Source organism: Embiotoca jacksoni, unplaced genomic scaffold (assembly GCF_022577435.1).
Source record: "Embiotoca jacksoni isolate LCO1_2020_lvr unplaced genomic scaffold, fEmbJac1.0.p SCAF_27, whole genome shotgun sequence".
In the NCBI taxonomy this organism is placed as follows: Eukaryota; Metazoa; Chordata; class Actinopteri; family Embiotocidae; genus Embiotoca; species Embiotoca jacksoni.
The window spans coordinates 4945516-4971360 of NW_027185378.1; the positions used below are offsets into that span (position 1 = coordinate 4945516).

The 25845-nt window shown below is 40.2% G+C and overlaps 2 protein-coding genes across 6 annotated transcripts in view; both read right to left on the bottom strand.

The window, feature by feature from the left end:
• Positions 1–2875, bottom strand: part of rab3gap2 (RAB3 GTPase activating protein subunit 2 (non-catalytic)) — a 17143-nt gene extending 14268 nt beyond the window's left edge. For all 5 annotated transcript variants that reach the window (XM_069160903.1, XM_069160905.1, XM_069160904.1 and 2 more), the window contains exons 1-5: positions 2493–2875; positions 1336–1424; positions 1002–1119; positions 827–908; positions 50–97 (exon numbers count right to left, since the gene is read on the bottom strand). In XM_069160903.1, the coding sequence (XP_069017004.1) occupies positions 50–97; positions 827–908; positions 1002–1119; positions 1336–1424; positions 2493–2601 (446 nt within the window). In that variant the 5' untranslated portion in view covers positions 2602–2875. The remainder of the gene's footprint in view (positions 1–49; positions 98–826; positions 909–1001; positions 1120–1335; positions 1425–2492) is intronic.
• A 6188-nt stretch (positions 2876–9063) lies between these two features.
• On the bottom strand, positions 9064–20172 carry kcnk5a (potassium channel, subfamily K, member 5a). The gene is given in 6 exon segments (XM_069160968.1): positions 9064–11699; positions 11701–12131; positions 12280–12448; positions 12536–12702; positions 12968–13079; positions 19638–20172. Coding segments are annotated over 6 exon segments (1599 nt in total). The 5' UTR covers positions 19824–20172; the 3' UTR covers positions 9064–11165.
• Between the last annotated feature and the right edge of the window lie 5673 nt (positions 20173–25845).

The window sequence follows — 25845 nt, forward strand, 5'->3', positions numbered from 1 at the left end:
CATACACGCAAGCATTTTCGCTTTTATTTCTCACTTATGTAATTCTTACCTCTTTTGGCTGGCCAGAGGGATACAGATGGCGCTGCTCACACACTCTCTGGAGAGAAAAAAAACACACAAAGTCTGTAAGGTTAAGTGCTCACACTCGGGTATTATTTTACACTTTGTTTCTCTACTGATGAACAACAATCGCCTTTCAACTACACCTTCCTATATCCTCTGTGACGTTTTTTTTTTTTTTGGAATCGTAGAATTCAAATTTGTCTCCTGTCTTTTAGTCTTCGATTACACCGTCACTTTCCAACAGCGCTTGTTGTACATACACACAGCACTGCGCAAAAGTTTGAAACACTTCACATGTCGAAATTCTTGTCCATCACATAGTCAAATCAGGCAGGAATCGGACGGAACACAAATTCCTTCTGAACATCGTAGTGTCACTCCGGGAATACGTGAAGAGATGGAAGACACCGAGAAGGACTCAATCCACGGCAGAACTGTGGTAAGTTCTCCAAGATGCTTGAAACAACCTAAATACCAAGTAACGTTGAAAAACTGTGCAAGTGCATCTATAGGAGAAATAGTGCTGTTTTAAAAGACAAAAGGTGGTCACGTGGAATTTGTATTTGATTTAGGCTTTTTCTTTTCACTACACTTTGTATGAAGTCAACTGTTAAAGACACCCTCGGCATTATTTCGGAAACCATCCTCACGCGGGTGCTTTTAACTTTTGCACAGTGCTGCACATTGTTCACCCACGATCAACTCTTCTGTTGTCCGTTGAGCCTTTTTAATTCCTTCTCATGTCAACGTCGTTTCCTCTCACCCTTCTTCGGTGCTGAGGGTTCCAGTCCAAGACACACCCAAAGTCATCTCTTCTCTGCCGCTGTCATCCGTGCGCCACTTGGCTGCAAGAATCAACAAACGTGAACAAAAATAACTCGCCGAACTAACCGTACGAGTCCTCTGTGACAAGTGTCGCGTCTGCGTGAATGTCTAACCTGAGAGAAAAGCCGCCTTGTGTTCTCGGGCCAGCACTAGCAAGTCGGAGCAGGGCGACAGGGACACAACACAGTCCTGCAGCCAGGGTCCATTCTGCCCCGTGGCTTCCTCCCCCACCTGCAGAGCACGGGGAACAAGTCTTTACATGTGCAAATGATGTCATACACTAGAGAGAGTTGTTTGTGGCTTTTGTTTTTGTCAGGAATTCAAATCTCTTGTCTTCCAAATTTTGAAATATGTAATTCCTCCGTGTCTCAGGTGACCGTTGCTGGATATTGTGGGGTAAACGTGAGCATATTAGAATACAGAGTGAACGTCAAATAAAAGACAGACCGTTGCGCCGTGAGTGGATTCCTCCTCTTTGTTATTGCCGGCGTCCCATTCCGACTCCCAGTCGGAGCTGTCCCAAGACAGCTCATTATCTGTTGGGGGAAGAAATGACCGAACAAGAAACTCCGGTCAAAAATGTTTTTAGTTTGTGAAGTCAGGCCTGGAGAGAAGCTTGTGCAGGGGGTTAGGACAAAGTGGTCTAGCTCTCTGGCTTGGTTTCTTATGGATTATGACACTACATGTCGGGAATGACTGAGAAAATTCTACGTCAAGAAGTTCAATATGACCAGGCGCTGGCTGGCTGCTCCGATCACAGGCTGCGGTTTGAACAATAGGAGCGGCCACAGCTGCTTAAATTAACACGTGCACAGCAGGAATGCAAACGTCCGCCGAGAAAATAAATATAAAATTCACCAAGAGGGGCATGGCTGAAGAAAGTTGTGCTAGAGAGGCAAATCAAATATTCAAGAGTAGGTGGAAGACATTAAAATCCAGGACAAAACCCCGTTGACATTTATAATGCAATATACCTCGGCGCAAGTGCGTGTGGAGCAGTCAACGTCACTGTGTTGAAAAACTGAGGTGACGACACAGTCTTTGTCAGCCATTAATATGAAATGGTGACTAACGGGGAGTGTGTGTGTGTGTGTGTGTGTGTGTGTGTGTGTGTGTGTGTGTGTGTGGAGCCTGAGTGCAACGAGGTCAGGTGCCCTTCTGTGAGTATGCCCTGCTCTCTCTCTCTTTTGATGAGCATCCTGCAGTGATGCGTTCAGGGGCCTCAGGTGGGGATGACTCATAGCAAAAAAAAAAAAGGGCAGGCAGATGATTTCTCCTCCTCCTCCTCCTCCTCCGCTCTCTGTGCCCTGCTGGTGTTACAGATGGAGCTCCGTCCTTCATGCACTTTACAAAAGCCTTCAGCTGGTGAATAATACCGAAAACTAAAGTAATGAAGGTGAATAATGTTGACAGTACGTGAACCATCAAACTCACTGCAACAGTAAGGCCACCAGAAACTGCGACTATCTTGCAAACAACTTCTGAACTACTCTTGCAAATTGCTGTTAAATACTTTATATACTTATATCCTGAAGTTAGTTGTCTGTTGTTTTATTGCGTGGCGGACCGGACTGCTGTGACGTCATGCTGGTTGTGTCGTTTACCTGTTTGATTCTTCTCTTCGACCGACTCGGTTTTCTGGCTCGGGAACAAGAAGTCACGGACCGTTTTGAGCTCTTGGAGCCTACAAAACTCCAACAAGCTGCAGGACATCCCGTCCCCCGTCCCCGTCCCCCCCTCCCTGTCCTCCCGAAGAAGACAAGGGATGAGCCAGTTAGCCTTTCCTGCTAACAAGTCCAGTCGCGGTAGATCCGACGCCGCTTCGCAGTTTCGGTCCGTTTCTGAGTCGTGCTGTCGTGTTAACTTTTATGACAGCCTGTCCACAATCTTAAACTGTCCCCTGAAGAAATATTAAGAACAATTTGGGACGCTCATTTTCTCCCGAAATGGTGCAGCTCCCACCCCTAGTCCTGATAATGTTGATGTCACTTTATCGTTAGCAAAATAACACTCGTCTGTTTCCGGGTTAGAGCTGCGTCGAAATTTCAAAATAAAAGCAGAATAAGAGCATGCAGTCTACGAGTACGAGGCTTTTTTTTTTTTTAAAAATTTACAAATGACAATTCAAATATTATGACAGAATAATGAAGGTATTTTTGTAGTTGGTCTATAAATTTGATATTTGAACTGAAATGTACTTCCTTGGTATTTGAAAACATGTATTGGTATGTTTATTTCCCTAGAGGGCGCTAGAGAAATATGTTTCAGGTTGTTTGCTGGATCTTGAGCTTTCTTCCTCCTCCCGGCTCTTACGTTATGTTTTCGTTTCACTAATGCGTAACTTTAATTTACTGTGCTCACACCAGAAACATTATGGTGCATTTTCTCGTTGTAGTCTGTGCAGGTTTCCAAAGGCACGTCTGCACGTGTCATATCCAAACTCAGTGAAGTAGTACACTAAATTCAGATAAATGTTAAGATTTAAAAAAAAAAAAAAAATACACTCTACAATCAAAAATATATATATTTTTTTTTTTAAAAAAGGTGCATACATCTCAATGTAACCTTATGTTGCTTTTATTGTTGTTTTTTTTTGTCTTTTTTGAATCTACGCTCATATGTTGCATCTCATCTTTCTTCTTTAAGGGACTTGACTGTGAACATCAGAGAAAATGGAATGGTGCTTTTTTTTTTATTATTATTATTGTAGGGATGTAATCTCATAAATGCTTTATAGAGGTGCCAAAAGTTTGATCAGTATTTGTGGTGATAAAAGAGTAAAGGGACAAAGAAGTGTAAGCTACACCAGCAGCAGAAAAGGATTATAAGAGATTTTCAAGGTCATCCTTCTGTTAAATTATACATTAAGCCGGTTATGTTGTTGCCTTTCATTAGTCATCCATTATAGCGCGTTACTATATGGAGTAAAATGGTCATGTAAATGTTTTGAGTGTCAAAACTGACCTCACAGAGCATCATGTTGGTGTGGTCTTGTTTGGTCAAAGTTCAAAGCTACTACTTTCCTTCCCGAGAACATAATACACGGTTGGCTGTAAGTTGCATTGTCAACAATACTCTGTGTCTTTCTTTCCCATCCTTTCTTACATGCTCTTTAAAAAGCACTGGGCAATCTGCCAGTGGACCTCTTGCGTCTTCATTAACAATCCCAGCTCGCTCTCACGTCTAAAACACACACATACATACACAAATGTACAGAAGAGTGCACACACACACATGAACACACAAAGCAAACGCACATCTGGGGGGTGCCCAAAAGTTTCCGGTCCGGAAGGCCGGACATAGAAACTCAGGAAACAATTGGGTGTCAGAGAGGTCCTTGGGCTCATTGCATTTTCCTGTCCTGGGCCACTACATATTGAACTGTTGTTGCCTTTGCTGTTTTACAGGCACCAGAAACAACTCTCCATCTGGTTCCCCTTCTTCCTTTGTTGACAAAAAAGTGAGCTGGCATCGTCCTGTCTCAGGATGGACGTGCTGTTGATACATAAAGGGAGATGGCATTGATGTATTCATACACACTGAGACTTTGGGATTGTTTTGCAGTTTTTTAGACAGAGATGTGTAACTTCACATGATACCAGTTACACTTATATTGTGGAATTTAAATAAATCAAATTAAATAGATGTCTTTTTATAGCATATAAGACACAATGGAAAATGGTCTAAATGTGATTTGGTTTACTCTCGGCGGTCACTTGAAGTGCCTACCAGTCTTGAACAGCGCCTTGCTGTAATCGCTTCACGAGTTCATTCTACCTCTAGGAAACACAAACTTTGAAGGAAGTAGCGCAGTGTGAAAGACAGAGGTAGCCATGCTGGCTGCTTTCATGCCTCCTTGCATAACTGCATAATCTGACACTCCAAATGAATAGTACATAGACAGAAGACCACACAGTTTGAAAACCCTGCAGGTCACTGGGAGTGCAATATTAGGCCTTTTAGCTTACATGGAAGAAAGAGATAAACGATTTCATGTGATAAATTAGGATAAGGCAAACAAAAAAAAGTCGACATATTTTTGACTTGTCACATCAAATTGAAAGATAATATGTTAGCTTTGGCTCATCTTTGTTGTTTCTATAATGCCATTCAACAAGGCTGTGTCAAATTTCAGCAACTCATCACACCAATGGTTAATTTTCCACTGTTTTTGTTACATCTGGTGGAAGTCACATCACTTTTCCAGTCTCACATGTAGCATTGTTTATTTGTCCTAAAAATTGTTTAGAAATTAATGCTGCCAAGAAGGCTACGTTAGAGGCCCACGGCTGCATATAATTTAAACGAAAGGAAACTTCCCCTAACTCAATATTGTGAGTCGTTGAAAATGAATACATTGAATGAAGATAATTCTACTTTTGTGCATGACCTACTTTTTGATATGCATCTTACAGAAATGTGTTTCTTTCATTTTACCTATTGCAATCACCATCTCCATATGTGCATGTTTGATTTTTAGTACATGTTGTAGTTCTATGTGATCTTATGAACAGCTGCAGTGAACATGGTAATTTAGATCCAAAGGTTAAACAGCACTCTTTTATGACAAATAAAGTCTGTTCTTTAAAACTCTGCAATTGAACTTTCTGGGTGTTCAATGACAATATACAAGCCATTTCTGTTTCTGCTAAATTATGCCATAAAGTTTACTGTGTTAATGTGTGGTTTCACTGCGAGTTTTCACATACTATCAGCAGTTTAGGAGTCAACAAACTGAAAGGAGGCAGATTGTCTATGAAGAGCATACAACTTTGACCCGGATCTAATCTCACTGCTAAAATCCCCCAACCATACAAAATCCTCACTGCTGACCGTGTAGTAAAATGTGAGCAGTATAAGTGCCGTAAAAATGAAGACATGAGACCTTCTGATCCTCCTTCACCTGAGGTTATTGCAAAATGAGCATGAGGCCATGCACAGTCTCAAAACAAGTAAACATACTGTTGCTCTCTTTTTGAACTGACCAAAAGACAACACTGGCTTTGAATTTTCTCTTTGAGTCCCAACACAGAGAGTGACTGAGACAAGTCTGAGACCAAATTCCAATTCTTATTGTCCTAAGGCATTTTAAAAATTATAGATATTTTGATTACTACAATTTGTAGTCAATGTGCTTTTGATGTTGAGTCTTCCAACCCCCTTACCCACATTTGCACTGAGACTAGTTGAAAACTCTTTAATTTCTTGGAGCTGTAATGCAATTTTTCATTTGAGCAGCTTTCTGTGGCTGCACAGTTGGACACGATGTAATTTTACATTTCCTAAAAGGTCAGAATATTTTGCTGATAACACTTGGTGAGTTATTTTCTTGCGTTTCCAGGCTAGTCCTGCACAGTGCTGCGGTTTAGTCCCAATAAATGTTCAAACTTTAATTTGATTGTTGTAAATTCTGATGTGAATCTTTGGAGCTGTGATAATTGAGGTTTTTTTGCCACTTGAGGACAATAGAAACACATTGGAAGAAAAACAGAATAATTATTATACATTTGCAATTGTGTTCAAGTCTGGTATTCATTGTCTCCTCTTTCCATTTTTGGTCCCAACCAACTTCTGAATGAGATATATGACCTTTAGCATCTGAATGTTCCAATAGCTAGGTCCTAACTTTTTTCTAACTATTGTTGCTCAGCAGTTATTTTCCAGTGAACAGCCATTAAAGTCTGCAGTCAAAAATAACACAATGTGAGTTGGGGTAAATTAGGATTGTTGCAGTTGGACATCTAATCCACAAACTGAAACTAACTATAAATCTTTGTAAAGTCAAGGGAAGCTGCAGACTCAGCTCTACAGGTTGACATTGCCAAATTGTTTTTACATGTCTTTCAATACACTGTTAAATGAATATAAATTAAATGTAAATCATTTTTGAAATTACTTGAATGTAGATACATTCAAATTGCAGTAACCGGTTCAAATCGGGACAAGGATCTTTGTAGCATTTCTTTCATTTATGGTCATCTTTCCACTCTGGTTGTAAAACAAAAAGCACACAAAAAAAAAAAAAAAAAAAAAAAAATCCTAAAAATACTTAAGAAAAACAATCTGTTAATCTGTTTAAACAGGAAAGGTTTCAGTATCCACAGTAATTGCTCCGTACATGCTGGATCACACTTCAGAGCGAGGAAATGTTAAACAGGGTTGATTTATGTGTTGCATGGAATCCCACAGTAACAGGAGACATTCTGGTTTCCACCAGACTCAGCACATTTTCACACTGAGCTGTCAATTGTTTGGTTCAGTAACTGTCGGCAGTAATCATCATGAGGTAACATAAATAAGGGTGAAGGTTCTCTAACACCAGCGAAACATTCATGGCGGAAATGCAACGAAATATGTTTCCACTGCAGGTTTTAATGAGTGAATTTTCTTCGCAGACTATGAAACTGAGAAGGTAGCAATAACATCATATAAGTATTTCAGATGGCAATTGAAATATAAGTGGGTTATTGTCCAATTTCGCCTATTTAACAGGTCTCTAAGGTGAATTCTTTACTCAGAAGATTTTTTTTTTCTGCTCAATCCCTTCAGCCAATGGTGTTCATTTTCAGCTTGTGCCAAAAATAACTGACTATTATGCAGATGCTAATCTGAGGACTCCTTGAGCAGATCAGAAAATGTCAAGAGCCCGGCTCCATCAGCTCCACTCTTATTAGAACTCATTGAAATTCTATAACAAACTGTTGAGGGAACTTTCAAAGAAGCCCAGATGATGTGCTGAAGATCACTGTGCTTATGGTCTCTCTCTCTCTTCCTCGCTATTAATTGATATTCCCTTCAATTGTTAATACTACGTTTGCAAGTCTGCTTTTTGACCGTTTGCAGTGTGAGTTTTTCCTTCCCTCTGTTGGAGGTTTTTCTCCCTTCTCCAAAGATTAGTTTTTGCCTCCTGGTTTATATGTGGGAAGTGTTGAATTGTTGGGTTTCTCTATATATTGCTGTTCTAAGAAATATGTTCTGCTGCAAGGACTTCAATGTGTTAAGTGCCATGAAATAACCTGTGTTGTGATTTGGCGCTATATAAATAAAATGTGATTGAATTGAACTGATTCACTTGTCTGACTTCATGACCTTGAATTGTGTGTGCATAATGAGCAAGGCCAGGTGACATTATAGCATGCTTAATGCACAATGCAAATCTTAAACCAGAACCTGCCGACACTGAATAACCACTAAGGTCAAATTCAAATTCTGTAACACATACATATACACATTTTAGTAAAAGAAAATAAAACAAAGATGCATGTTGGGTAAAAACAACAGGTTGTTTTAGGTACATTTAGTGCCTCAATTAGGCAAATATCTGGTCCTACCTTTCCCAGAGATTTTTTAACCAGATAGCAACACTACTATGGTCGGAATTTGTTTACTGCTTTTACTGATAAGGCAATAAAAAGGAACCGCCAGGAAATTGTGAAGACAGCTTTTCTGTAATATCAACAGCATCTAATGATGAATAGTGTAGAGCAGATCTGTAGAAACAATAATGGAAGTACCAGCGGTGGCTCAAATACTATTTGCTATTCAAGTCATTTAGTCATTCATCTTGGTTGACTGAGGAAAGATGCACAGTCCAATAAGAAGCCACAAATCCCATAATATTAACTTCCTAATGATGGTCTATCCTAGACTATTTAGTTTACAGTAGATTGTAATCTATAGCTGTTTTTGTTGCTCCTTAGCATCTTTTACTAAACAAAATGTAATTGTCTTTGTGTCGTTTCCACCATTCGTATTCTGACACTAATTATTAATTGTGGGAGCTGCAGTCAACAGGCAGCAGGAGCTCTTTTGTACACAGTTAAGATGCTTTGCATTGACAAAACGTGGGGGAACACTGAGGGGGGAGCATTCCTGTTCGGTAAATATAATTCTTCCAATTTTGCAAATGTTTCTGACATCCACTGAGAAGAGCTAAAACACGAGGATTAGATCCAAGTGAGGAGCCATCTGAGCCAAATGAGAGTATTTGTTGCCATCCTCAGAGCCACTCTGGCTAAAAGAAATGGCAAGTCCAAGCTACAGTGCCATTCTTCAAACATTTGCTCCAAAGCCACAGAAAAAAAAATGACAGCACTGAGAAACTTTCATGTGTAAAATGTTCAGAGGCACCTCTTTAATACAATAGTGAAATAATCACACAAAATAAAGTTGTATTTAATGTTTATTTTACAGGATATATACAGTTTTGTTTGGAAATCATATACAAACTTTTACAAACATGAATAATTTAATCATAAAAAAAGACATTTAAAACTATACAAAACAACTATACTGGAGTTTTTACACAATGGAGCGACATTAAGAGGAAAACAATGGACAATGGTTTAAACTCATCTAACCTGTTCTTAGTCAATTTTCTAAAAACACACTTGAAATTCAACCCACACAAGTACCATGGCTGCATAACAATGCTGCACGAATGCATCCAGGGAACCCAGTGGAAATGGGACAGATTGTTCAAGTACTCTAAAAAGGTGGCCTTGTGATGAAATACAAAAGAGGAAGAAAAAAAAACAAAGAAAAAAAAATCAAACCACCATTGAAAAGATACCATTTCAGAGTCACATCGTATTGTATATGCTCTGCCTTGCAATGGATTTAAGGTTATTCACATAACACCAGTCATGTGTAAAGCAGAATTAAGAATCTGAATGGGCATTTTGTGTTCACCAAAAAAAAAAAAAAAAAAAAAGACCATACAAAAACTGGACAACATTAAAAGTATAATATTCAAAGTTACTGAATTTGAATGAGACAATTGGTTGAAATTCAAAGTAGATCTTGCTATGTGATACTGTATCACTGCCATTTTTACCATTCAAAGTAACACTGTTTTCAAGTTTTTGTGCGCAAGTTAATGTGTGCAAAAGGCAGTGGGTTAGCAGTATTTCAAACACAAGCTTAAAGAGCTTTGGACATCACAAGATTACAGCTTTGTGTTCATATCAAACAAATGGGGAAACAGTACTGGACAGTTAAAAGCACCAATACCACCGACTGGGTCTCATGACTGAAAAATACATCAAGAGTATTGATCTGCAACAAGTTATCTTTGGAGGCCTGTCATAAGCGGTACTTCAGCCATTCACGCCGAGCTGGGCCGAGCCGAGCCGAGCCCCCACTCCCCCCCCGCCCGTTGGCAAACACGAGTAGCAAGGCCGTGTCCTGAGCACAGCCGTGTTTGTGGCTGCTGATGGGCTTTCAGCCAATATTTACATGGCAAACACAATCAAGTGAAATGGCGCTAAAGAGACAGAGAGTAAGAATGTTGTTGCTGTGAAAAAGGTTCTTTCTCATTACGCACCGACATCGCAAAGGGCCGAAGTCATCAATCTGACAACTGGGACGCAGTCAGCAGCAAAACAGAACTGTAAGAAATGTGTTCACAAAACCAGTTTGAGTGTATTGCGGAGAGGTGTCTGCTGTATGTCACAATACATACAGCAATCCAAAAAAAAAAAAAATGTTTGGAACAGATCTGCACAAAAACAAACAAAAAAATTTGACTCAGTTCAGAGTGACAGTTACGTTTACTCTCCGGAGGTCTAAAGACTCAGATGTTGAATAAGCATCACAGAGGATCTCTATCGCAGTCACAATTTTGTTGCTTAAAAAGGCAAAATAAATGGTGATTTAAGACAAGTTAACCAAATGACAAAAAGAATCCCCTTCATTTCTTTAAGACACATGTTTGGCTCAGGTTTTAAAAAGGACAATCTGCGCTGAAATGGACTTTGATCTGTCCTCATTTGGTGAAATCGTGCAATTGCAGACGCATAAACCCATGTAGCCGTTATATAAATGCTACCATGTCCTTCACTTTAATAAATATTATTAAAAACACCAATATGGTGAATATAAATAGACACATCTATGGGGAATTAAATATGTTTCCCCATAGAATTTCTGAGTAGAAAAAAAAAGTATCACTCAGACAATAGTTCTTTGTTTGGACATTACAAAAAAAAATGGGGCATATTAGTTTTTCAAACCGTATAAAAATAGCGACAAATTGAGCAGTATTCAGGGTTACATGTGATGCTCTGCAAGTCTATAAACAGCAAGATGAAGGTAATTTGATCAAGAGTTTATAGGAAGCACAAGTCTAAAAATGAGGGATGTTTTTTTAACAGAGCATTGATCTGAAATTTGATCTTGGCTCAGTATCGGACCCTCAACGTGCGTTGGGACTTTTCATGTCCTTTTAAATGGTTCACATTACAATTCGTATACTCTCCAATTGCAACTTCAATTTCTCAAGATTCTGTATTGTCCTCTTTTGCATATTCCTCTACAAGTTTCTCATAGGAGTGGGTGTGTTCTGAATCATCACTAGTGAAAACCGACCCTTCAGATTCAGAACTCTGCTCATCCTTGGAGTTCATTTCCATGTTTTCATCGCATGTAGTAATGGATAGTTTTGTTTTAGAAGAATCATCATCATCATTACCATCCTCCTCTTCCTCCTCTAACTCCTCCAGGTTATTGCTGAGAAAGTTTTCTTCGTCAATAAAAGTAATGTTTGCATTTTGGAATGTTAGAGGATGGTACTCTTTAGAGTCCCATTTCCTTCGACAACCTGCTCCACAATCCACCGCTCCTCCGTCCTCGACGTCGATGTCCTTGTCAAGTTGGTTCTCATACATTTGGTCCTGGTCGGGTTCTAGATCACCTTCTACATGGTCTTCTGTTAGCAGTAAACCATTGTCCGAGCCCAGGAGGTAATTCTTGGACTTTGAAAAAGCAACAGTGACGCGGTCGCTGAAACTGTAGCGTCTCTTTTGGCGGGGGTGAGCGGTCCAGGCTCAGGATGGTGTGGCCATTAAACATGGGAGCGTCATTGCAACTCTTGGAGCGAGCAATGTCTTTGGACTTACTGATGGTGTTGCCGTTGCCGCAACTGGTTCTGCTGTCTTTTTTGGTGCCAATCTGCTTTATCAAGTCATTGTAGCCTTCTTGCTTCTTGGACAAGAAGCTGAAAATGTTGACATCGTTAGGAGTGGGTGGCGAACGAAGGGCAGCTTTGTGAGACTCCTTGTAGTGCCGGAGCTCATCTAGAGACAGCTTGCGCAGCTTGCGGCGTTTCTTCAGTGCCTTGTGGGCTTCAACCACCATCCGCACTTTCCAGTTGAAGAACAAAGAAAGCCAGGCCAACCCCAGATAAATCCACACTTCCACAAAGTAACGATACAGAGTTGGATATTCTTTAGTGGGTTCCACACCTGCAGGGACAAAGAAAATTGTAAGTAATTTGAATCCGAAGTTCTGCACCGGATTAAGATACTTAAGTGTTGAAAATGTGATATGTTCTAGGAAATCACATTATCTGGCTTAAGTTTATAAACTAAAAGAATTTATTTCTCAGCTTACCTGCTACCAAATCCCCGAAACCAATTGTGGTTAAGGTGACAAATGAGAAGTACAAGCCTTCAATATATGTCCAACCCTCCTGAGACATAAACACAAAAGGTGGCAGGACTAAATGGACCAGCACACCCCACAGGAGAAAAATCGCTGTGCAGGTAAATTGAGCTTTTCTCTGCAAAAGAAAAAGAAAGAAAGAATTACTTCAGGTTAACAAAATGTTGCAGGTACTTTTAACATACAACATTTTTTTTTGGCTTACCAGTGAAAATCCTTTCTTGGTTAAATACTGGCCCAGGTGCTTGGCTCTGCCACCAAAGAACTTCCCTAGCTCACTGATCCAGGTGAGACATAAAGGCACACCAAACAGCCCATAGAAGATGCAAAACACGCGACCTTCCGAAGTTTTCGGGGCGATGTTCCCATATCCTTTAGAAATTGAAAATAGAAACAAAGTATTAAGTTTAAGTAGCATAGTTGAAACAATTTTAGTCCACAAGACCTGTCACTTTGACTTGGAGATATTGGGTAACTAAAAAAAAAAAAATCATGCCAACTGACAGCTAAGTGCTTATTTTTCCCACTGCAGTAACAGACTTAATTTCAATTTCCCTTTACATAAAAAAAGAAAAAAGAAAAAAAAGTGTTTTTCTCATCTTAAAACTAGATCTCCTAAACCTCTAAAAGCACTTACCGATAGTAGTGATAACTGTGGCGGCAAAGATGACAGCATTTGGCCAGTTCCAGTTGTTGAATGTCTTGCTGCCAGTTATGGTGACCCCTTGGCCTGCAGCATCTGACACCGCCTGAGAAAAACATTATGTAAAAACTGTAAATATAAAAAAAAAGGCTGGAGTTCACTTTAATGACAAATATAGAGCAACAGTTATAAAAGAGTCAAATGAGCCAAGCACAAGGAGTACAGCAAGTATTCATGTGCAAGCTTAATTTTTTTCCACCACATCCTTCCTGTGAGATGGTATCTTCGGTAGCACTGATGAGCTGAAATGACACTCAGGCACCCTGGAGAGTCGCCTTTAACCTGATGGCTTTATGGTTCCAACCATTGCTTACTTTGATAGAGAAACAGGAAGGCAAGTGCTACAACCCCAAAGAACTATTACATAATCATATGATGAGGCATTGGATTAAATAAGACAGGTTGTTCTAAAATGGTTTCTCTGCGTTATGCTTGCTTTTCTTTTCCCGAGATCCAAAGTTTCACTGAATATGAACAATACCAGAAGAAAACTAAACTGCTTGACCACCTTGAGCATGACATGCATCATTTCACTATTGTAACGACGTTTTGAAATCCAAAGGAGGGGACAGAAAATGCTTAATCAATCATTTCCAACCATACGTGTCCTTGAGCAGCCACAAATAAACAATTCCCCCTCTTGGGAATTAGCAAACACCCGGCCATGTGTGCCGGGACAATGCGTTAGCCCACACTCTTTTCTCCCAGTGTGCTTCCAGGGGAGGGTGGGGGGGGAGGGCAAATGTGCAGGCTTTGGCAAAATTCACATAAGCCCCAAAGTACTGGAAGATGCTTGGTTCTTTAATAATAATAGGTCTGTGACAGGTCTGCTCTGTAATTACCAGAACAAGGGGAAGGCCATTCTTTTGTCTTCTGAAACAACACAGCTCCTCAGTTGGACTGTTTGGCTGCAGGATGACAGCAGTGATGACCAAGTTTGTGTTCAATCCATGACTAGAAATTAAAGAGGGAAAAAAAACCTCAATCGTGTGCCGTTTGCTTACGCACTTCTGCCGGCCCATACGACAGCATCTACGATGACTGCTTACATTTTTTATGCATGGGGTAAACTACCTAATGACCATGTTCAGGCTAAAAATCCTATTTGGATTAAACTGATGACAGGAACCTTTTACACCCAACAAGTACATAATTGAGGACCGGGGGTAAACAGTGAACACCTGGGAGATATAGCAGTCTATCAGCAAAAATCTGAAATGTCTGGCTCTATTTACCCTCCAACAGTGTAAAACCAGTTACCTCTGACACACACGCACACGCACACACCTTATTAGTATGATGTGTTTTTTTGGCCTTATAATAAATCTGGTTTTGTACAAAGAATGAAAACACTTCCTTGGAAAAAAGGCTTCTCTGGTAGCTTGGGCAATACTGACGGAAAGTGATGAGCCGTTTATGATAACACAGCTGCAAAGTTACATAACTTTGACGTAGATATTTCAAATCATATTATTTCTATTTGAGGTTTCTTTGCTCTGTGGGACACAGATGTTTAAATACGTACCGGGTTTGTGGTGTCTGTGTGTATTCAGCCCTGCACCTTATTCTAGCCTAATAAGGGTGATCTGAACACGTTCACAGTCTGTCTGCCAGACGAAAACAGCTGAAGTTTGACACGTCCAAAACCGCTGATTCACGGGAATACAATGAAGGCACAGTGCAAGTTTGAGCAGCGCACCTTCAGTGCAAGCTTCCCCAATACACGACCATTCAAACACATGTTCATGCAAATCTGTAAATATCTTCTCTTCAACTCTCATCTACACAAGCTGGACAAGTGGTAACCAGGGAAAACATGGTCTCCATAGAGTCACCGGACACACTCGGCAATGCAAATGGTCCTTAAAAAGGATAAAAGGTCAGTCACTGGTGAACTTATGGTCGCCTCAGGTCACAAATGACCCTAAGAACAGGGTGAACAGCACAAGCACTGGTGAAGAAAGATAAAAGACAATTATTAGCAAAGTGAGCCCAAACCGGCTCATGAGGAAGTTGTTAAACTGGCTTTGTCACGTGCCTGACCACTGGACATAACTGAATTTGAAACAACTACCAACATGGATGTACTCTTACTATAACGTTTATGGAATAACTGGACTGGATGAAATGAATATGATCCGTCTGTAAACTCATAGTTAGTTCTGGAAAATATTTTTTTTTGTTGAAAAAAACAAAACAACTCCACTTTTTGTCATAAATCTGTCCAAAAATGATTGTAAGCAAACTGGCATTTTGTAAAGTGGCACACCCAGAGCCTGATGAATCAAATAAAGAGGGAAAATAACAGAAGTGTTATGATGAACTTCACCACACTGCATTATTGGAGCACTATAATATTTATGGAATCAACAAATCCTTGCTTTTACAAAAGTGAACACCCTATTAAGTGCTATAGCAGCAGGAGTAAGGATACTTTTTTTTTTTTTTTTTCCTCCTGCACCCAAGTCTGCTGTTGTATCGAACCATCCACCCGCCCACTTCCTCCGAACAAGGAAAAACACATCATATAGACATCATTAGATTGTTGGCATGTATACCACTGTTTGCCTTGTGTTAAAATGAAGCTGTGGGCAGTAATAAGCTGCTGGCATTCTATGCAAGCAGTATATTACGTGGCTGTTGTTTTTTGGAGGCCGGGACTCTCTATTTCCTCTGAAACAAACTTGTTATAGTAATCATTTATGGGGAAACACACACCCACTGTTAAGCGACGAACAATCTTTGCCTCTTAAATACAATTACGATATGGTGCCATAAAAAAAGCATCCTAACTACAGCACACATCACACATATTCCCACAGTCAAACAGAGTCCATGTCACAGTACTCATAAAAAAAATTCCTTTACTTTTGTAGAACTGAATATCATTGCCAAACTGCAGGTTTTATGAGTCTGCCACACTCTGATAACTAAAAGAACAGTAAAAACCACAATGACAAACTAACTGTTATCAGACAGCTGGCAGCGGAGCATGCTGCTCCAGTTCCTCAGTATTTTTCCACTTCCACCACAATATGGGAACAGCTGCTCAAGTGCAGGATTGACCGAGTTACAAACAATGAAGTCACTCCAGCTCTTCCATGTCGTTATGTATTGATTTCTGATACTGAGCCTGACGGGGTGCTAACAGTGCATCTGTGCAAACAATACTGATATTTGACTGTCTGCACCGGTCCAAAAAAAAAAAAAAAAAAAAAAAAATCAAAAATCAAACACAAAGTAAGGAAACAAACTCTGCAAGAGATTGAAAACCGGACAAGTTGGGGGGATGCCGACTGTGCGATTTTTTTGCAACGCACAAAACATATTTTCACAAATTAACATGAATAAAAGAAACTGATGTCATCAAGAAAAAGTCCAGACAAATTTGAGCACAGCTTTTTGGTGGATTTGATGAATACATAAAAGGAGCAAGCAGTAAAAGTAAAAGAAGTGTTACATCCTACATCTGTTGAGCAGCGACTATTACACCATTAACAGTGTGAGTGGTTGCGTTTAACTAGGCTCTTAATACTGCATTAAAATGAGACCGGCTTTATTGAAAAACACATATTGGCATTGTTCTTTATTCTCTCATTTCTTTTTGAGTTGATTAACTTTTAGGTGATTTAAACTCGGGGGGGGGAACTGGATTGGGTTGTTGCAGGTTAACAGCTCACCAGGCTAATCTGCAGAAGGCTGCTGAACGGTTGCAACCTGTCTACGCTACCGACTTCTACGTTAACTCGCCAACGTATCGACAACACACGGTACATGTAGCCATCCCAGTTAGCTGTAAAATCAAATTATAATTAGATTTGCCTTAACCCTCGTCATTTCTGCCTTACATGACTTCGGTGTGATTCATCCCCCCCCCCCTTCATTACACTTTCTAAAGGGGAAGAAACACTCTTGTCTATTTCAAGGAAGCGATCCCCAGACAGAAACTCGGGCACATGACAAAGTTAGCCGTCCCCCTTAAACAGCGTGCTGCTTCATTCATTTCTGCTATTAAATTCTGCCTGAGAGGCATGTTTCACTTCAAACATGTGACAGCGGTCTGTTGTGCTGCGCTTGCATGCGTCTCACTTGGCCACGCAAACGTGATCTTTAAAGTCGCGCTCAATGCGGACCACCGGAGCGCCTTTCGTGAGAGTGAAATCAAATGACCCCGATGTTGCTCCTCTGAAATTTTTTACAAGCGGCACTGAGGAAAGGCAACTTTAGAGACTGCATTACAGATCGAGCCATTACAAGTGACACGTGACTTTAAAAGCTAAATTCCGTTTCAAATCATAATAACCGTTACTGCATTTTATGACACGCAGCATGTTGTGGTATATGCGTACCTTGAACACGTCTAACAATATGTCATGCGATGGAAAAGTGAATGTATTATAGACTTTTACATGTTAAATACTCTTTTAAAAGGCAAATTATAAAGACAACTGCTCACATTAAATTGTCTAAGTAGTTCATTCAAAATAGAATTTACAATTTGCAATACCCATTTTTATAAGTAATTGATACATTGGCTTGTTGTGGCGCCGCAATGGCTCAACACTCACAAGGAGCTGTGAAAACACACACTATTTTTTTTATAATGAATATACACAGTGCATACATAAATTCAAGTATTGGTAGTATGCGCCTCGCTGTAAAGCTGCCTGTTCCTGCAGTGCTTCTGGACAACACAGCGGTCACACTTCAGGCGACAACTAGGGTCGCTCAGTGTTGAATGTTTATTTGCAGGAGATAATGTCCACCCCCCCACCCCCCCTCTACTGAACTTTTACAACAGCTTCTCAAAAGCCAACATTGATGGGCCATAAAAATCAAATCTGTAAACTGTGACCACTTCAAGGGTCCTAAAGTTAATAGTAAACTCCATGTTAAGACAAAGACAAACTTTTACAAGAGTGTCGCCTTCTCTTGTTAAGACTGCTTATATATATTTTAATTGTTAACAAGCTGAGCAAAGTTTCCATAATGGAAAAGTAATAGAACCTCAGCTGCTAACACAAATGAGGTTGATAAAAGGCAACTTAAGGGCCATGTGTTGTAAATTTATCAGCTCCAACGCGTTTGCAGCAGGTGTTTCGGCAAACTGCAACAGAGGGAAAAAGAGCTACGAGTCTGTCCTAGTAATGCAACTGTGTAGCTGGAAAAAGATGTCAAACATGCAACGTTATCGGCAAAGATCTTTTGAAAGTGCATTGAAACCCGACAGATGGTATTATGTTGCCTTTGTCCCCCAGAGAGGCCACAGAAGCAGGACATGTTTCAGTTACAGTTGAGTGGCCTCTAAGAGTCCCATAAAAAAAACCAACAACAACTAAATACTAAAAAAATATATTGTCGCTTTCTCAGTTTACCACGGCAACTGCCAAAGTGACATTTCCAAAACCTCTCAACCATCCTTCCCCCAACTCCATTCAGATTAAGCCATTGCGAGTATTTGACTGTTACAGAGGTTGCCATGAACGGGGGAGGTTCATTGGTCCCCCAAACACAAAAGGGAGAAGCAGAAGGAAGCGGAAAGGGGGATGGGGGAGATAATAAATCTCCCTAATACTGGGCCCAAAAAGGGGGCACAGGTTCAGACATGTTTCTGGTCACACTTGCAAGTGCAAAATGCAAAATTAAAAAAAAAAAAAAAAAATGCAATAATACCTGATATCTTGTCTCGACAGATGTGAACCATCGCCGGTGTTTTTAGTGCAGGGGATTCTTCCGACATGTTATGTTGCAAAAAGCTTCTTTTCAGCGCACTTCCTATAGTGAAAGATTTGTCCCCCCCCCCTCCCTCCCTCCCTCCACCACCACCACGTTAAAATCATGCAGGGTATCCATCTCAGACAAATGGAAATAATTAAGGTCACAAAAGTGCTAACATTCCAGGTAAGTGAACAAACAACATGTCATGGGGTCAAACACAGGGAAAAAAAAAAAAAATCACAGCAGGGTTGAATCAATGTTGACAGTGAAGTAACAAGGAGGTCAATGGCACCCGCTTTAGTACTGGTTGAAAAACTGCCACATTGACAAGAAATTGGCAGAGGAACACCATGTACTTCAGCTTTTTAAGGGTTGAAGTTGCAACCCCCCCCCCCCCCCGTAGCTACCACAATCACTGCTCCAGACACAATGTCAGGTTTCCATCAGAAAAAACAAACTGTAGCTACAATAAAATAGTTATCAGCACGAGTCATGGACATTAGGACCCCGCCAAAGATACAATAAATTACACAGGCATGCACTCACGAATTGCCTTGCATGCCAATTGGCGTGGCTTTGGGGCCGGTGGCTCCAGCAGTGGGTGTGTTGACCCGCACAAAGATGAACCGCGGACTGACAACGTCTCATCCTGCAGGAGTTTTTTTTTTAAAGTTTGGTGAAAGCCAGCCGAGGTTTATTATTAAACCCTAATGTGTCAGCCCTGCAGAAAAAAAACCTGCAGCACCATATTAAACACAGGTCAGGTGATTCACCTCGAAATCACTGTGATGCGGACTGAAATAGCCGACGCAGGCAATGCGGTGAGTGGGATCCATTTCCTGGAATTCAAAAGGGAAAAATTGTCAATTTAACGACGTGTCCATACCTCTAATATTCTGTCCAAATCACCTTTCGACAGACAAGGGTAGTCCGCAAGTATTTTATCCTTCTCTGCACTATACTTCTTTGCAGCACGCTTCCAATTGGGCTCCTCCAGGACTTGAAAAATTGCTGCCCCAATGGACAGGTAAAAAATAATGGCAGAAGTCAGCAAGGGGCCTTTATCTACCATACTTATGAACAATGACTCAACGTGCGGTGCGCGGGACAAGAGGGGGGCGGGGGGGGGGACGAGAGAGAGAGAGAGAGAGAGAGAAAGGAAAGGGGTGGATAACAACAATACCCGAAGTTATGCGGGGCTCATTCTCAGAAAATCTTTTAAGGCTTACAAAAAAAATGTTTCTTCTTTCCGTGCGAGGGCTGAGGGGAGAAAACAAAACAAAACAAAACAAAAAGAAGAAGAAGAGTGAGACGCGCAGCTGCCGGCAGCATCGGACCCGCGACCTAATAGTGCAAAAAGCAGTTCGGGAAAGTTTGGGGGGGCGAAACGCGCGTCGGACCGCAGCCGCAGTAGGTGATCGCTCTCCACGTGCGCGGCCAGTGAAACAAACTGCCTTATCGAATTGGGTGGACGAGAGAAGAGGAGAAACGGGGAACCGCCCAGAAAGTCAAGCAGAAGGAGGCACCAACTCAGACATTTGTTGATTTCTCTCGCTACCCTCCCCTCTTTTCTTCTTTTTTTTTTTAACTACAGGTGCACAGGCTGCCAAGACACTTACACGCACTCAGAAGTCGGTTCAAAACTTTAAAAAAGTGTCCCAAACAAAACAAGGTGTTCAGAGGTTGTTTTTTTTTGTTTGTTTGTTTTTTACATCTCACTTAAAACTCCTATAATTTGAACAAAATTCCAAAACTTGATGGAGGTTAACTGGAACCGTTTTCACCCTCAGAAAATAGCTCTACATGCAAAAGTTGTAACGCAAATATTTTAGTCGTTGGTTGATCTTAAAACCACGTCTTTATCTCAAGGAGGACTCAAGTTCTGGAATTAGGAATGCAAATGAGATTTCCATTCAAGACAGTTATGTGAATTGAACATAATCAAAAAGCACGTATTGACTAAATGCACAAATTATTTCCCTCTATTTATTTTGTGATGCAATACAATTGTGCAGGTATGAAGTTTGTGCAACAAAAAAAAAACCCAACCTTTTATTGACCAATGCGTTCCAGCCTTAAAACTGCAGCCTGATATGAGTTTTAATAGATTTTTCATGATGTTGTCCTCAGAAGCAAAAAGGGGCATACTTTACAGGATAAGTCCTATTTATATACGAAGTCACCTGCTTGCAAAGCCACAAAGAGATTTCAGGATAGCGGAATTCCACCACAGACAGTAAAAGACTGCCATATGTGCTGTAAATTAGGAGTTGTCTTTCAGCTAATTCTCCTGAACCTGTTTGACATGTCAAGAACCAGGTGTTGCCTAAATATGGCCTGAGGGTGGTCGGAAAGGTAGCGTCCATCGACACGCAACAATATCGCAAATGATAAAGTGAAATTCAAATGTTGATTAGTTGGAGGAGAACGTGCACCTAAATGTATGTCAATGTCCAGACGTCAACTGCTCAAATGTTTGCTCAAGTGACGTGCTTTCTTTGTCGATAGGCTACTGTGAGGAGCAAAGATCAAACAAAGGAACACATAATATTGATTCGTGTTTAAACAGCAGAACGTCAGACAGAGATTGCATGGTGTATTGTCGTTATGGACAACCAAGAGTAAAGAGGTACACTGCGTGTAATTTGCAATAGACTGACGTAGAAGGTGCTTGAAAAGGAAACTTCATATATTGTTCATACTTCTGAAATAATTACTGTTACAAGACCTCGATGCGCCTGTGGCCTTTAAGCGTAATTGGTGACTGAGTGAGAGTTTGGCATGCAGAACTATAAGATATTGCAACAGGATCATTCATTGCCCTTGGCTTTTCTCTCAGTGTGTGTGTGTGTGTGTGTGTGTGTGTGTCTTGTTTCATGCACCAGCAAGTACAAGTATCGTATAAACCCAGTTCATTTTTAGACAGTTACACTGACACATACACTCACTCTCTTCCTTCAGCGAAAAGACAAACTTACTTTAAGCCCTTACAGTATTTCAAGTTTATGGTCTCGACAAAACAAAAAGCAGACTGAATCAAACTTTTTCTTCTGCACGATTACTTGAAAGTTATTGGCAAATCTCTCTGCACCGCACAGTATGCGTAACAGTGTAAAAGTCAGGGTTATGATCACAGCGACACACGGTGACTGGCGCATCTACAGCTCCGTGCAGGCTTTGGTAGCGCAAGTGTTAACCAGTTTAACATCTGATCGGCATTAGAGATGTTATAGGATTGTGAAGAATAGCTTGTTCTCTTGGATATTTCATTGCGAGAAACACCGTGTCAAGGAACACCATTGACATATTGTGTTTTTAGGAGTTAGAAGTAGCCTGCATTAACATGCCAGCACAGTTGAACTAATTATACACAAAACGTCCCTCATTAAAATATTTATTTTAGCCTCAAAACAGTAATTTTGTTTGCCCAGGACAAAATCCTCCTTTAAGGTCTGCCGGCTCTGCTGGCTCTTTGGACTGTCCCGTCATCTCCTCAACAATTCGAGCGAGTAAAGATCATCAGTGCCTTCGACATCCAGCCTGTTTATTACCAGGCCCAAATTCACAGCGTGGAGAGTTCTGGCCACGCTCAATTGAGGAGTGTTTCTAGTCGTTGAATCCTAATAGGCATAGACCTCGGGTTAATTTTTAAACTACTGTAGCAGCATTTAACCAGTCTGCATTCACCACGAAACTCACACCTGAATTAAGCATTACTCTCCTTTGATACTTTCTAGTGTTGCTGCAACTGTCTTCATCGCTCATAGCTCTATCGTCTCCACCATTGTTGGAACTCGTGTTGAAATTGTACATCTTGTCCATTCATTCCCTTATTATAGTGTTTGCTACGTAGAACACTTACTCGGATATAACGGCAGATAGCTGATGATACGTGTCAGACACTATTTGGATATCCCGCTGTGACGTTATGCGCGTAACTTCGATTATCATCTCTGTTGCATAAACAAACGTGAAAATATCTGCAATACATCAGAAGGCCATAGACACCGACATTGTAATTGACATCGCTCTTCACAATGCTGAAATACAACTTTTAACATTTAAAGCAGTGCTTGCTCTGCCACTGTTTGGTATAGCTCCCGTAAACATATTTTAGTTTTTTAGCCTAAAAATCAATCAAAACACATTTCCTGCAGCATGCCTGACGTGGGAGTCAAAATGGAAGAAAAGCTCATATTTTGTGTGTTTGAATTCAATGAATTGTACAACACAAGTTTGTCTTTATGTTAAGTCTTCAGGATGACTCTGCTCTATCGCCTTTTGTCTGAAAGGGCCATATCACTAATTCATAAACACATTTTACCCCACTTGCTTAACTTGCGCAAAAAACCAATGTGTAAAAAATGAAAAGCGTGAAAAGGCCAGGAAGCAAACAAGGATATTTCTCATAATGTGTAACTACTCCATTCAATTTTAAAACATCACATGCTTATTTTAACCCCTAGCATGAAATGTAACATAAACAGTTAAAATGCTCACATGGAGTTATGCAAATGTTGCACTTTTTAAAACAGCTGACTCAGCTGAGTGCTGGCTTTAGTGGCACTGACAGGCAGGTCTGCCAGTGACAAAGATCAGAGATGAACAGTGAGGCAGCTCAGTGTGTTGAACAAGTTTCTCTCATACACAGATTCTTACATAACGACCAGTGTTCCTTTGCAATTCCCGAAGAAGACTTGAAACTTGACTTTCTTATCAAGATGAAACTGTCTTTCTTTCAAGAACATTGCAAAATCACTATTTCGGTGAAAATAAAATCATTTCATCGTGCTTGTAATTCAGGAACAACAAAAACATTCCATTATCAGTCACATGGTGCTTTGTCATGTGAATTAGATGCACATCGCTTAACCCCTAAAAGAGTATCAGTTGTGGGGTTTCCCATGCTGCAATAAAAGTGGGAAGCGATGCAACCCGCTGATTTTGACGTCAGAACTGTCTTTCCATAAATTTTAAAGAGATGTATTAAATGTTAAATTTTGCTCTATTGGTCCCTTAGGGCTGTCATTATATGCAGTTCAAACATACAGATGTTCACAGATACTGCATAGTATACTACAGAGCTGATGAAGGCCATTGTGGTGGTATCCGACTAAAAGTCCTTTGGGACACAGGCGGACTTCCGCATCTTCCAGCTGTCCAGATAAGACAACCGGAAAATTCACATCAGATAACCCAATGTCCACTGTGCATGTTTCAACACATATTTCAATTGGTGCCCAAAAGTCTCAAAATAGGGAATAATCTTTAGAGATAGTTGAAAGACTGTAGTTTCCACTATTCTAATCTTGAAATAGTGCTGCTTGTGTTTACAGACAAATAGTAGTTTTACAGTTGAACATAGATGTCGCAATGCTTCTTATCCAAACCAAAGTCATTGTCGGTTTCTTTCCTGGCAGTTCAGGCTTTTTTTTTTTTTTTTTTTTTTTTTTTTTTTGCGTGACTGCCTTCTTTGTCACATGTAGATTTTTATCCAAAAGCAGGACGCTGTCATCTCTTTATTTCTCATAAATAGTCATATGAGACAAGATTGTGGTGAATTCTAACCAGCAGGAAAGCATGTGAAAGTCAAGCTGTAGAGGCCAAGCAGGAGCGGATTGTAAAATATACTTTTAAAGACTGACATCACAAACAAACAAAAAAAAACCTGCTTTGGGTGTTTAATGTTTGTTCATTAAAAATACTATTCTCCATTCTCGGAATGGAAAGGAGGGAAACAACAATTAAATTCCTGGTAAAAGCTGGGTGTATCATCTTCAAGGTTTATTTGCATGAAAGCAGTGATTGAACAAAGAATTTCTTGTCCACATCAGAGAAAAAAAAAATGTGTCAATGATTTTTGGACAGTAAAATCATGTCACGTGAATTCAAGGAAATTTGGCATGCTGTGTATTATTCCACGTTGAAAACTAAAAAATAGCTACAGGTCTTTTCTCCTACTATTTTCACATCTCACACATGAATGTCAACATTGAGTTGTTTTGATAGGAGAAACCAAATCAGACTCTTGCAGTTGTTGTTTGCGTCATGTCTGCAGTGTTTCTGGGACAAGGGAAATTCAAGTTTGATTATCAAACTCTTTCTCAGTCAGGTTACTCAAGTTCAACATGTTGGCAAGCTTCTGCCCTGCTCAACTGTCCTCAAGTGAGACAGCTAAATCAGCGCAGATCAATAACTGTCACTGACCTCTGACCTTACCACAGGTGGCAGCAGAGTTACACAATGCCAATACTGACAATGAACAACTGATTTTATTGTAAAGTTGAGAAGAATCTTCTGATTTTGTGATAATAAATTGAATGAATGTTCTCGCAATCACTGAGATGTTGAACAGTTTACAGTATGCTCTTCCTGTTTGTTAAGTAATATTGTATGCCAGTCCTTTTTTTTTTTTTTTTTTAAAGGGTTATTTATAGTGAGTGTAGGTGTGTACAGTGATTTGACCATGTGAAAAGACTGAAGAACCACCTCCTAGTCCCATTGTTTTGTGTTTGTGTTGTGTTTTTTTTCCCCGAGCTTCTTGAAGGGAAGGAAACCTGCACAATCAGCCAGCTAATTTGCTTAAGGTCGGAATGTCTTTCTCTGAGTGACCATCTTCATGTGTTCCCAAACATGAAAGTCTGAGGACTGAAAGACAGAAGCTCACGCACATGTGTACAATTTGAGCACATACTGACAATTTGTTGTAGGCCGACAGGAAATTGGTATATTATGCACCGAAAATACAAAAGCAGAAACTGACATGTTGCTGTACAGTATATAGAATAGTATATTTGATGTATAGCCTATTCTATTTTTCCCGTCTTACTTGTATTGAAACTTTCTACATCTTATTGTAAAACTAACAATTACTGTTAGTTAATAAATCCTGTGTTGCTGATTAGGCATTTTTGAAAATGCTGGAGGGAGTTGAAACAGTTTGTTGATAGTACATTGAGTTGAATGCAAAATTTCAGACAGCCTAAAGGCAAGGTGTTGTACTCACAGTTTCTGTGAGGTGCTGCACTTTAGAGACCAGAACCAGTTTGTTCGCCAAGCAAATAATGAGTTCTGTAAAAAGATACCACGCTTAA